This window comes from Uloborus diversus, chromosome 1 (genome assembly GCF_026930045.1).
Source record: "Uloborus diversus isolate 005 chromosome 1, Udiv.v.3.1, whole genome shotgun sequence".
NCBI lineage: Eukaryota > Metazoa > Arthropoda > Arachnida > Araneae > Uloboridae > Uloborus > Uloborus diversus.
Genome location: NC_072731.1, coordinates 240,339,939 through 240,351,654, shown reverse-complemented (window position 1 = coordinate 240,351,654; position 11,716 = coordinate 240,339,939). Strand labels below are relative to the sequence as shown.

The 11,716-nt window shown below is 35.3% G+C and overlaps 1 protein-coding gene across 1 annotated transcript; it reads right to left on the bottom strand.

Annotated features, from left to right (window-relative positions):
- Nucleotides 1-8,374: 8,374 nt before the first annotated feature.
- Nucleotides 8,375-8,725, bottom strand: LOC129219514 (uncharacterized). The gene has a single exon (XM_054853873.1). It carries the CDS (start codon nucleotides 8,723-8,725, stop codon nucleotides 8,375-8,377), a length of 351 nt encoding a protein of 116 aa, XP_054709848.1.
- Between the last annotated feature and the right edge of the window lie 2,991 nt (nucleotides 8,726-11,716).

The window sequence follows — 11,716 nt, the reverse complement described above, 5'->3', positions numbered from 1 at the left end:
ACTTTTCCTTTACTTGTACAATTTGCTCTTCATTACATTGTTCGACATACAGGCTATACATTTTTGCAATAGAAAGATCTAAATTCAAGTATCTGCCACTGCGATTAGGACTTCTTGTACTATGAATTTCTTCTTTTTCAGTGTTGTCAACAAACATCGAAAGAAGAAGAATATTTTAATTTTTATTTCAAAGTTTATGTAAAAAATTATTGATAAAAGGTGGACTTATTCACAATGGCTTCTGAAGTTATTATACAATATATTCAGAAGCTATTTAAAAAGGGCTGTCTAATAGGGTGGGCCGAAAAAACTTTTTTTGGAAATCTGTTTTTGGATAGTGCGGAAAAGTTGCTATATGGACCCGTTATTACCCATAAAAAATTTCGCTAAATTTGTTTAATATTTAGCCGGCGCTATTTGACCTTGAAAAACTGAAAAAAAGGGCAAAAATGCACTTTTTTTCAAAAAAAAGGGGGGGGGGGGGCAAAAATAAAAGTTTGAAGCTAGTTTCAGCAAACATTAGAAGTATCTGGCAGTGAATTAGTTGAAATCCTCAAAGACTTTTATAAATTTCGTAGAATATTTAGCTACGCTCCTTTAGAACTAAAACATGGGAAAAATGAAAAAAAAATAAAGTTTCGTATTAAGTAAATACTGAAATGTTACTTAATACGTTACTTAGAAAAAACTGAAAATTCAATCAATTTTATCCGACATTTGTACGCCAATTTTAAAAAATGCACACACTCAAACAAAAAATAGTTATATAAGATGCTAATTTTTTAATCTTCGGTTCCAATTGTTTCTCATGGATAATAAACGGCGCTCAACTGCTTCTATTATTCCTAAGATTATTTTAACACTATTATATATATATATATATATATATATATATATATATATATATATATATATATATATATATATATATATATATATATATATATGACAAATAGAGACAAACTTTGACTACAAGCCCTAACAACCCTAAACAACAAAAATATGTAGTCGATAAAAACAAAGTAAGGATAAAAAAAGGAGCGAGCTAAGAGAAAGGGACTTAAAAGCAGTTACAGGAGCAGCTATAAAGAATTTGTATTTTGACGGCCGCAAAGATGACACCCTTCAAATGACATTTAGCCATCAAAAATTAGCATGTGAAGCACATGTAGCACTGATAGAAGAACCAGGTAGCAAATACATCGGTCATTTATCACTAACAGTTGGTGAAAGTGCAAAAGAAATTTCGCAAGGGCTTTGCAAAAAAGTATAATATGAGCTTACTTAACTTATCGGTTATTGGATGCGAAGGAACAAATGTAAATACGAGATGGAAAGGTGGAGTAATTCGTTTACTTGAGACATACCTCAAAAGACCTTTACAGTGGAACATATGTCCGCTGCATACTAATGAGTTGTCCCTGAGGCATCTTTTTCTGGAATTGGACAGTTGCACAAAGGGGCCACATTCATATTCTGGAGCTATCGAACAACTTCTTAGAGGTTGTAAAAAAAATCCGGTGGTCAAATTTGATAAAATTGACTGCAATCCTCTGGTTTCGGACGTGGAAGATTTAAAAAAATTTAAGTACTGAACAACAATATTTGAACAGAATCTGTTTTGTCGTAAAAGATGGTAGTTGTCCTTCTAGCGTGGCTGTCAGTAGCCCAGGCAAACTCAGTCATGCGCGATGGCTGACAACTGCAAACCGTTTGTTGCGTTTGTATATAGGCACTCTAACTCCATCAGAAAATCTTACAATGCTTGTAAAGCACGTAATGTTAGTTTATGCTCCAATGTGGTTTGAAATAAAAATGAAACCGAACTGCCAGTATGGTGCCCAACATTTTTGGAAAATGATTTCTCTTGCAAGGCAGTTTCCAGACAACGTTAAGGAGATAGTTTTCAAAGTTCACTCAAATAATGCATATTTCGCTCATCCTGAACAGCTACTGTTGACAGTGTTGTTTGACTCAAGAAAATACATTCTGGAATTAGCTGTTAGGCGCATTCTGAACTCTAGATATAAGGAGACGAAGAGCTCGGATGGTGTACGATTTTTTAAGCGTCCTAACTCAATTTTAAAGCCGTTGATTGTGTTGATTTAGTTGATTGGACAAACTGTGTTGTAACAGAGCCAACTCTTACAATGCATCTAAAAAACCAACAATTGAAAGAAATGTGCAAAGAACAGCCTACAGAGTTCACTTTCGAGAAATTTCTCTGTCACACGCAAGCTGTGGAACGTTGTGTGAAACTAGTAACGGAAGCTGCAATAAAAGTTCGTGGTGAAACTGCTCGAGATGGATACATTCGTGCCAAACTTCAAGCTAGGAAAGAACTTCCATCATTTGATAACAAGGGGCAATATTATTCCAAAAAATAATATTCATTATGCATGAGGTATTATAAATCAAATTAGAACATTTCTTTCTCAAAATTTTATTATCTCTATGTGTAATTCTAGAAAATGTATGATACTATTGCGTGAAAATAATTGCTATGATTAATAGTGCTATTTAATTAATTTGTCTATATATTTTTGAAAAAAAAATTTCACATTTGTTTTTAAAGAATTTCAATTTTTTTTCATTTTTCTCCAATTTTTGATATCGGAAAAGAGCGGTTAAATGCTAATTAAAATCAATGAAACATTTTATTGGCTCGAACTGGTTCATTATATAACATTTTAGGTTCATTACAGCAAAATATTTGGAATTTAGTTTTTTAAAAAAAATTTCGACAAAAATTCACTTTTCTCTTTTTTTTCGGTTTTTCAGTGTCAAATGCGCCGGCTAGATATTTTTTAATATCCAAGAAATTTTTTGTGAGTTCTAACTAGCTCACTACGCAACTTTTGCGCGCTATCCAAAAATTGATTTCGAAAAAAAAAAACATTTTCGGCTTATTTCGGCCCACCCTACTGTCTAACCTAGAAAAAAAAACCAACGAGTAAATCCTTTAATAATTAAGAAGATTATTATTTTTTTCATCAAAATTTCCAAAAATCAGAAAATATCCAAAAATGGACTTAACCGCATTGGCTTCTGAGCGGCTCATATGATCATATACATAATATGTCATAATATGGAAATTAATGAAGCTTGAGAGTATAAGCTATATGTCTAAAAAATGTTTGAGAGTATACGCCGTGTATGGAGGATTCCCTAGTGACCCCCCCCCCCCCAGTGTTCTTCCCTATGGGAACACCACTGGCGCACATACACGAGCATAAAGACTTGCAGTTAGTTGCTTTGGATTCTAAATAAAACGAGCAAGGGTTAAGGTAGTCTGACTAGTAAATGAACAGGAATAAGTGCAATTTCATTTTCCGACATTCATAATATCGTTAAAAACTGTAGCACCACATTTAAAATATCTTATTCATCATTTGAATTTTGACGCCTTGAATTCTCAAACTAGGTTTTTCGCAACCACGAACGGCGATAGGACCTTACTCCTTACCAGGAAACATCACGAGTTCAGTAATCATGAAAAAAGTTAAAAATGGTCGCATTCGAAAGAGTATCTTTAGAAAAAAATTTGACCCAAATATTGTGTGCCCTCGTCCTTTTGTTTTTGAGATATGGGGGGTCAAAGTCTGTCGAAATCTTACGAAAATTCGCCAAATTTAAAGACTTGGCAAGAAATGGAAAATACCACGTGATTTCATCGCCTGCGTCTAGCAAGACTCTCATTTCCATTTCTGGTCATCTGCAAAGCGCGTAAACGATGTTTCGAATTAACCCTTTACTTGTGTGGGTAAAATTAAAAAGTAACTACGAAGTCTGTGAAATGGAAACTAGAGAGCTTTATCCAGAGGAGCTACAACTTTATAACGAAATTGAACGTAGGATTTAACTTTGTAATCGTGATAATAATGCATTTCAGAATTTAAGTGCATTTCAAGTGTGTTTTACTTAACTAATTTGAGTTTACTTAACTAATTTAAGTTTGTACTCTTGTATTGAAATGTGTTGTAAGTAATTAATAATTATGTACGAGAGTTAATATGAATAAGTAAAAAAAAACATGCTTATTAAAGCTTATATATTGAAAATAAAATGAATAGTTTTTGATGTTGAAAGAACATGATCATGGATTGTAGTATCCCAGCTCTTATTTATTTTTTCAAAAGTTATTATCATTCATGAAGTTTTATTGTCTGACCACTGCTAGCGAAAATGTTTAATTTAAAATCGAAAAAAATAATAATTAAAAAAAAGAAAACAACGGATAGTAAATGTCAAAAATTTGCACAGCAAAACTAACGATGTCAGAAATTACTTCATAACAGAATCTAATCAAAAATTTTATAGTCGACGTTCATTACAACAACCCCTGTAGTTCGAAAAAGTCTGTCACTGCAACTGAAAGTCGCTATAACGTAAATGCACATCATATTGCATGTTATTTAGTCATTTTTAAAAATACTGACGTCACTTTTACCAATTATGTTTCACGTTAAAAGGGAATTCTAATACGAGCAAAATAAAAATTAATACAGTTTTTTTTTTTTATTTGACTTGTTAGAGGGTTTACACATAACTTGAAAACGATACACATAACGAAAAACACACTGGAAATAACTGACAGAAATCGTTTTTTTTTTAATTTGAGAACATGGTTTGAAATCTTTAAAAATGTTGTTTTCTTCGTATTTAGATACTGTTGAAGACTTCAGATTTACGACTTTTCAAAAAAAAAAAAAAAAAAAGACTTTAAAGTGTGTTTACCGTTTTTCTTCGGTTATCATATTTTTTTCAAAACAGTTTCATCATCGAATAAACTCTTTCAGTGGAAATATTTCACCCGCAGAAGCATAAAAGTTTTAAACATCAGTTTTTTAACAGTCTTAAGAATAATAAAAAAAATCCATTGTTTTTACAATAAAATAAAACAAATATTTCGGGCTGTGGCGTTTTCCCCTATACAGTTGCACGTTAATATCCCGGAACACAAGCCCCTAAAAATTTCAATGCCGCAGTCTGTGCCACGACACCCCGCGCCATGGTAGTCACCCCGAGTAAAGAATTAATGCGATATTTCTCACGCGCTTTGGTGGTGACCAAATATGGAAGTGAAATGTCTTGTCAGATGCAGATGTTGAATTCGCGCCGTACCTTCCATTTCTGAACAAAACTCGCTAAATTTGGCGACTTTACTAAAAATTTCGGCAATTTTTAAGACATCATATTTCGATAACGTGGTCACGAGGGCACGTAGTTTCAGTGCCATAAACATGTTTTCCAATGTTCTTTCGAATGCCACCAATTTGGAATTTTTTTGAATTTCCTTGATCGTGATGTTTCCTGGTTAGGTTTCTTGTTTCTGCAAATGGAATGGAATGGAAATGGCCAAGAAATTTGCATCCGTCATTTTATAACTGGTGATTTTCTAGAATAGGTAATACAAGATATATCTATTTAAAAAGAAAAAGAAAGAAAAAAGTGATCTGGATGCGGTAATAAAGACTTTATGACCGATATCCACCAGTACAGTTATCATAAGGATTAGTTGCAGCGTTTAGAGTTGTGTATTTTTATTTCTCATCAATATTAAAATGATTTGAGTTAGCAATCTGGAATTTTTGTATTTAGAAGAAGTTTTGCTTTTTAAGTTCATATATGTTGATATTTCTCCCGAAGAAACGCAGTTTTATGCCCAAACCCCCCACACCCTAATTTTTAAAAGTAAAATCTGCTTAAGTTTTGAATGAACACAAACAATTTGTAACCTTAGCGACGAAAATTTGTCATTTTAATAAATATTAAAAGACCTATTCTCGTCGTCATGGAAATCTGAAAAATCAGAGCAATGTCAACTTTGGTATTAAAAAAAAAAAAAAAAAAAAAAAAAAAAAAAAAAAAAAAAAAAAAAACCCTCTGAAATAGGCATCACATATGGTTGCTCCTAGATTCTGCTTCAAAATTGCTAGAAAATAGAAGCAACTTTTAATTCTACTTGATACTATGCTACCATATGATGCTCAACTATAAAAATATTTTAATATGAAAAGGAGAGGGTGAGTCGAACCTCTCTAGTTTCTCCTACTTTTCACCGCTTATCCAAAATCTCTATCCGGATCTACTTATCCGTCAACAGCTGTAGAAAGTTCTATGCCAGAGGCAATATCCAGAATGAGAACTACTGATTATTATGTTACCTACTATTTGCATACAAACAATAAACTGTGGCGCTTTCATGCTAAAGTAGTTCACGTGAAATTTCTACCTTATGTTACGTGACTGAATTGCTTAACTGGTTATTGTTCGACTGTTTTAAATTCTTAAATAGTAAACTTTATTGCACTTTTAAATTGTTTTGTTGTGCTATGTTCACTTAATTCAACAGGCTACTTTATTTGTTGGAACTAGAAAATCGCCCGTCAAGGTATGACGGGTGAAAATTGCTTCTACATTAGAATGAAGTGCCGGCCACCTTGTCTAGTGGTCAGAGAAGTCTGACTGCGATTTGGAGGTCCTGGGTTCGAATCCCTTGCTCGGGCATGGATGTACTTTCTCTCTCTCCTGTCCTTGTCCTTTCTGTGTGTGTTGTTGTGTTGTGATTGGTTGCCTACCCTATAAACGGGTCCTTATGGCATGTGTGTACTGTGGAAGTCGGACTTCAAACCAAATCACCAGTGGGCTTGAGAACTTAACACTGAGGGTTCCACGCTCGGCGGAACACCTGACCGGAACATCACCCTTGCACCCCAGAGCACTTGGTTTCGTAAACTGAGATGAGCACAGTAGGCCTTGGCCCACTGTTGCTGTTGCGCCGCTGAAGTTAGTTTTAGTAAAATCTTCTCAATGGGTTGAATCATCAACCCATCAATCTCATTTGGGTTTCCAAAATTTAATTTTCATTGCCAAATGCTTCGGCGATATTTTGAACTCCTAAAATTACGTGGCTTTTAACCCTCGCCAAATTATCCATTCTCAGTTAAATGGGGTTTTGATCAAATTGGACCATTTTGCTTGTTGACGGCAGTGCTAGTTTTTGTTCCTAGAAAATCCTCCAGAAAAACATTCAAATCTAATAGTTTAGCCAATTTAAGATAAAGCATTTGGTTTGGAAACTTTTGAATAGTGCCAAATGCAAAGCATCAGTACAAAATTTTTACAGGGACATATCGGTCAAAGGGACCATGAAGCTAAAATTGCCAATGCGTTCCAAAGTCAAGTTAACTGATCCCCAAATCTGCTAGTATAACTAATAGGGGGCGCTTATTTTCAGTTATTGTCAATTTGAAAATAATGGTTTCTTTAAATTTACCCATGTATCTCCAAACATTGAGTTATGTCAGCAACGTTCGGGTTGGCGAGAAATCAGAATAACAACCGCCAAAAAATTATACATGTAATCTATAAGTAGGGTAACGACACCAGTACAGACAAGGCGACAAGGGTCCCGTAACAGACAGTCATAAGTTTGGATTTAAATAATAAGAATTTTTGGCGGGTAAAACTGACGTTGCTGTGGCTCATGAATACGGTTCAACCATCTAGTGTAATTAGAGTGTATTTTATGAGCCAGTTGGTATTTACTAGGCAGTGGTGGAAGGTTATGAACAGCTACCACGAGGTCAGCTGCTGTTTCATGTTCATTTAAATTTATAAAGGCTTTAGTTCTAAAAATAAAGAACTTTTGCACATTTTGAAGAGAAAAAGGGAATTTTGTCCATTACTCATCCTTTCTTCATCCTATCTGTTACTGGGTGTCATCAGATTTTTCGGTATCTGTTACTGGGGCTCGGAACCTTTTTCGAAATTGAGCAAATAAAAATGGAATTAACTAATTCAGATGATCCAGAAGCAGCCAAACGTTAGATGAAATGTAGTTGCATGAGAGATAAATACTTTAAAAAGTCTAAATTCATTAAAAGGCTCAGAAAATTGAGTTAAATTGAGTGCGACTTCGGGGATATTTCAATAATTGGGAATCTGGCGCGGTCGTCTCATTTTTGGCGTAAATAATTTTATTTTGGTAATCCTGCTGATTTATGGTAACCCTAAGTGAATAGATGTTTCGGTTCTCTTTGTTTAGATTTGCAACGAAAAATACCTCTCGCGTAGGCACTGGAGCCAAAAATTGACGCCAATGAAGAAAGATCGCCAGATTCCCAATTATCGAAATCTTCCCGCGACTTCTTAAGCATGTCTGTGATTGGTACCGTTACCCTACCTTTTTGAAGAAATTTGAAGTTTGAGGAAAATAAATGAATTTGCGTTTTAATACACCACTGTATTAAGCATCTTATAAATATTGAGAATTTATTATATGTATAGAAACATCAGTATATCCTTGGAACTTAAAAAGACGGGTTGGAACGAAAATCAATCAAATTTTTGAGGTGGTATCAGAGAGCCATCAGCTTAATCTGGACATGTCAGTGAACGAAGCTACAGCTTTTCGGCCTTCGGATATTGCATGAGCGGCAACTTCTCCTTTTAGGCATCGGAAAACGGCGCACTGGATGTCCCATTCTGTCATTGTCCGCTTTCCTGTGATAAATATGAGGTCCTTAGCTTCAGCAGCCACTTTGTGGAAAACATCGAACACTAATGAATCAACAACGGACGCTGCATTTTCCGCAATGCTTGATTGCGAGTATACTCTGGACAGTACCTGGCGGATGTAATCTCGGAAAGAAGAATTCTTTATGTATTTAATTTGTTGTCTTTTGCGCTGTTCCTTTCTTCTTTGAAAGTTAGATGCCATGGTGTAAGCTGTCAGTGATTAAGCGCTTGCAATGGATTTTACTGCTTCAGTTATTCTAATCATTTATTTTGTAAAGTTACATTGTTGCCACTTAAACTTCAAATATTTTGCCTGGAAACATGTTCTTGGCTTGTTATGGAACAAAAGGCTCCACTTGCAACTTAAAAAAATACCAATCAGTTAAACGTTTTGTTAACCAAAACTCCCCGAGTTCGCCAGCTGCTATTTATTTTCTCTATGTATTAAAAAAAAAGTAACGTCAAAGGAATTGTGAAAAGAAGTCTGTGGCGGGCCTGGGTCCAGGACTCTCCATAGCACCTATAGCCTTGAAATTTTGTACAGAATTACTTCGGGCCCCGGAGAGGTGCACCTGGGGGTTTTTATTTAAAGTTTCGAATATATATATGTATATTTTTTTATAATACATTTTTCAAGCTAAAGTTTCACTTAAATTACCGAAAAGGATGAAAGATTGCCAAGACTCCTTAAATTTCTATGTCGGTAGAAAGAGATTTTTCTTGCATCAAATAAAGTTTGTTAATTTTTGTAAATTAGTTGGAACAGCAGAAATAAGGGTTTCTGTTTTAGCGAAAAGTCCTAGGTTGAACTATGGCCCCACTTAATTCTTATAGGCTGTGACAACCGCTGGAAACCATGGCAACAAAGAAGGCGTTACAGGGCAACCTGTTTCCATTATTTTGCCAGTTATTATTGGATGCAGTGACGTCCAATCGGAAATATAAACAAACTTTGAAACATTGATTATGATTGGTGGATGCATGAGCTGCATTGAAACGTTGACATTGTTTGTTGGATTCATGAGCTGCATCGGTTTAACACAGAAAGGTCAAAACTTGTCAAGATCTGTAAGTTTATTTAGTGGGACTATGGTTGAACTCAGTTTAAGCCTGGAGTTAAAGAGCAAAATATGTTACTAGAGACCACGAATTTGAAAACGAATTTTCAAGCGTACAAAACTGCTGTTTTGTTATGCTCAGAAATCCCTTAGCGTCTATGACTGTCAAATTTGGTATATTATTTTTTACTTCGGGGGAGAGGTGCTCTTTCGAGCGTTCCCCCTTCCTCCCCTTCCAAATTCGTTTGCAGCTGCTCTCATCTGGATCAAGAATATAGATCTTTTGACACACTCAAATGATTGTACATTTAATGGTTTAAACTAAACCACTCAATTTATTTGGTGGATTTTTTTTTGGAGCAATCACGATTGCTTATCGTACTCACTTGACCGATTTTGATGTTTGGTTCCTTTTTCAGCTTGAACCAGAGACCTCTGCAGCACCACTACCCACCGGCAGGCACGGCTCCTATGGTCCTGAGCACTGTCCCCCGGAATCCGCTTCTCCTGGTCGGTAGCGTCCATGTCCTACACACACGCACCGCACGCTCATGCACATACGCACTCACACGCATCTAACACACACAGGCTGCTTTACACCCCCTCACACACACAACTATACACACCCAGGAGGAGGAGTAGGCTTGGGGGGGGGGGCAAGAACCATTTCTAGAAACAATAACTCCAATGAGTTGTGTCTTGTGGCAACTCGTGATTGCGAAAAACATAACTTGAATTCAAAATTTCAGAATTCAAATTTATTTATTGATAGAGCAATCACATTGCTTATTGTTCTCATTTGACTGTTTTGATGTCCTATGATTTTATCCCCCCCCCCGAAAGCCTCTGCAGCACCACCGTCCCCTCCCGATGCTGCTCCTCTAGCGAGCACTGTCTCCAGGTTGCGTCCATATCCTACACACACACGCATACATACACACCCACATAAGCCTACACACTCAGGCCTGCACACAGACGCAAACACACACATACGTACACACACACACACACATACCCACACACACACACATTCGTGATTGCGAAAAACATAATTTGTATTCAAGATGTCAAACTTCAAATTAAGTTTTTATTTATTTATTTATTTTATTTTATTTTATTTATTTTTTTTTTTTTTTGAGCAATGCGCATTGCTTATTACCCTCATTTGACCGCTATTGACGTTTCGGTTCTTTTTAAAATGTTCCCACGTAATGATAATCTCTAGCAATATATAAGGCAACGCCTCATCCATATTTGTAATGTATTTCAATTGTTAAATATATTTATTCATTTCATTTTACACAAACTGCCGAATGGCAACGCCTCACTGTTGAAAAGTAAAAGACGCACAAGATCGTGTTCGATAGATTTTAAATTTAATTAAGCGACGACTTCTGGAGGTGTCAAAATTTTCAGATCATAATTATTTGTTTTATTTTGTATAGAAACATGGGAAGATTTCGATAATTGGGAATCTGGCGATCTTTCTTTATTGGCGTCAATTTTTGGCTCCAGCGCCTGCGCGAGAGGTATTTTTCCTTGCAAATCTACTATTCACATAGGGTTTCTACAAATCAGCAGGGTTGCTAAAATTAAATTATTTACTCCAAAAATTGACGCCAATAAAGAAAGATCGCCAGATTCCCAATTATCGAAATATCCCCCAGAAACATCATTTAGCACAAGCTGTAACTTTTAGTTTATGTATTCACTGTTTAGATATTAGTAAATCAATTGTTTTCCTTAAACAAACCACATTTGTTTAGGGAAATTATTACCAAGCGCTTGTGACATCTCAAAATACTTTGGGTCTAAATAAGTCTAATTCATGTCCAAGTGCTTCTTCGGACTCGACGTTAAATCCGGGTTATCACAAATTTTCCATTTCAACTGCGCTTGCGCACGGACTTGGCTTTTTGGGCTTTCTGTTTTAAGATTTCGTGTTGCTTGTTTATATTAGGTTGTGCTAGAGTCCCAACAAATTAATGAATGCGATTATAATATTTTCACAGCCATTTCGGGATACATTATATGAAACTACGAATATGAATAACTGATAATCTTTAAAAAGAAAAGAGAAAAATGACACTTCAATATTTATTGGTTTGGAAATATTTATTTAACGTAAACGTAAA

Coding starts and splice junctions, on each gene's coding strand:
- LOC129219514 (XM_054853873.1), bottom strand. CDS start 8,725: ATGGCATCTAACTTTCAAAGAAGAAAGGAACAGCGCAAAAGACAACAA.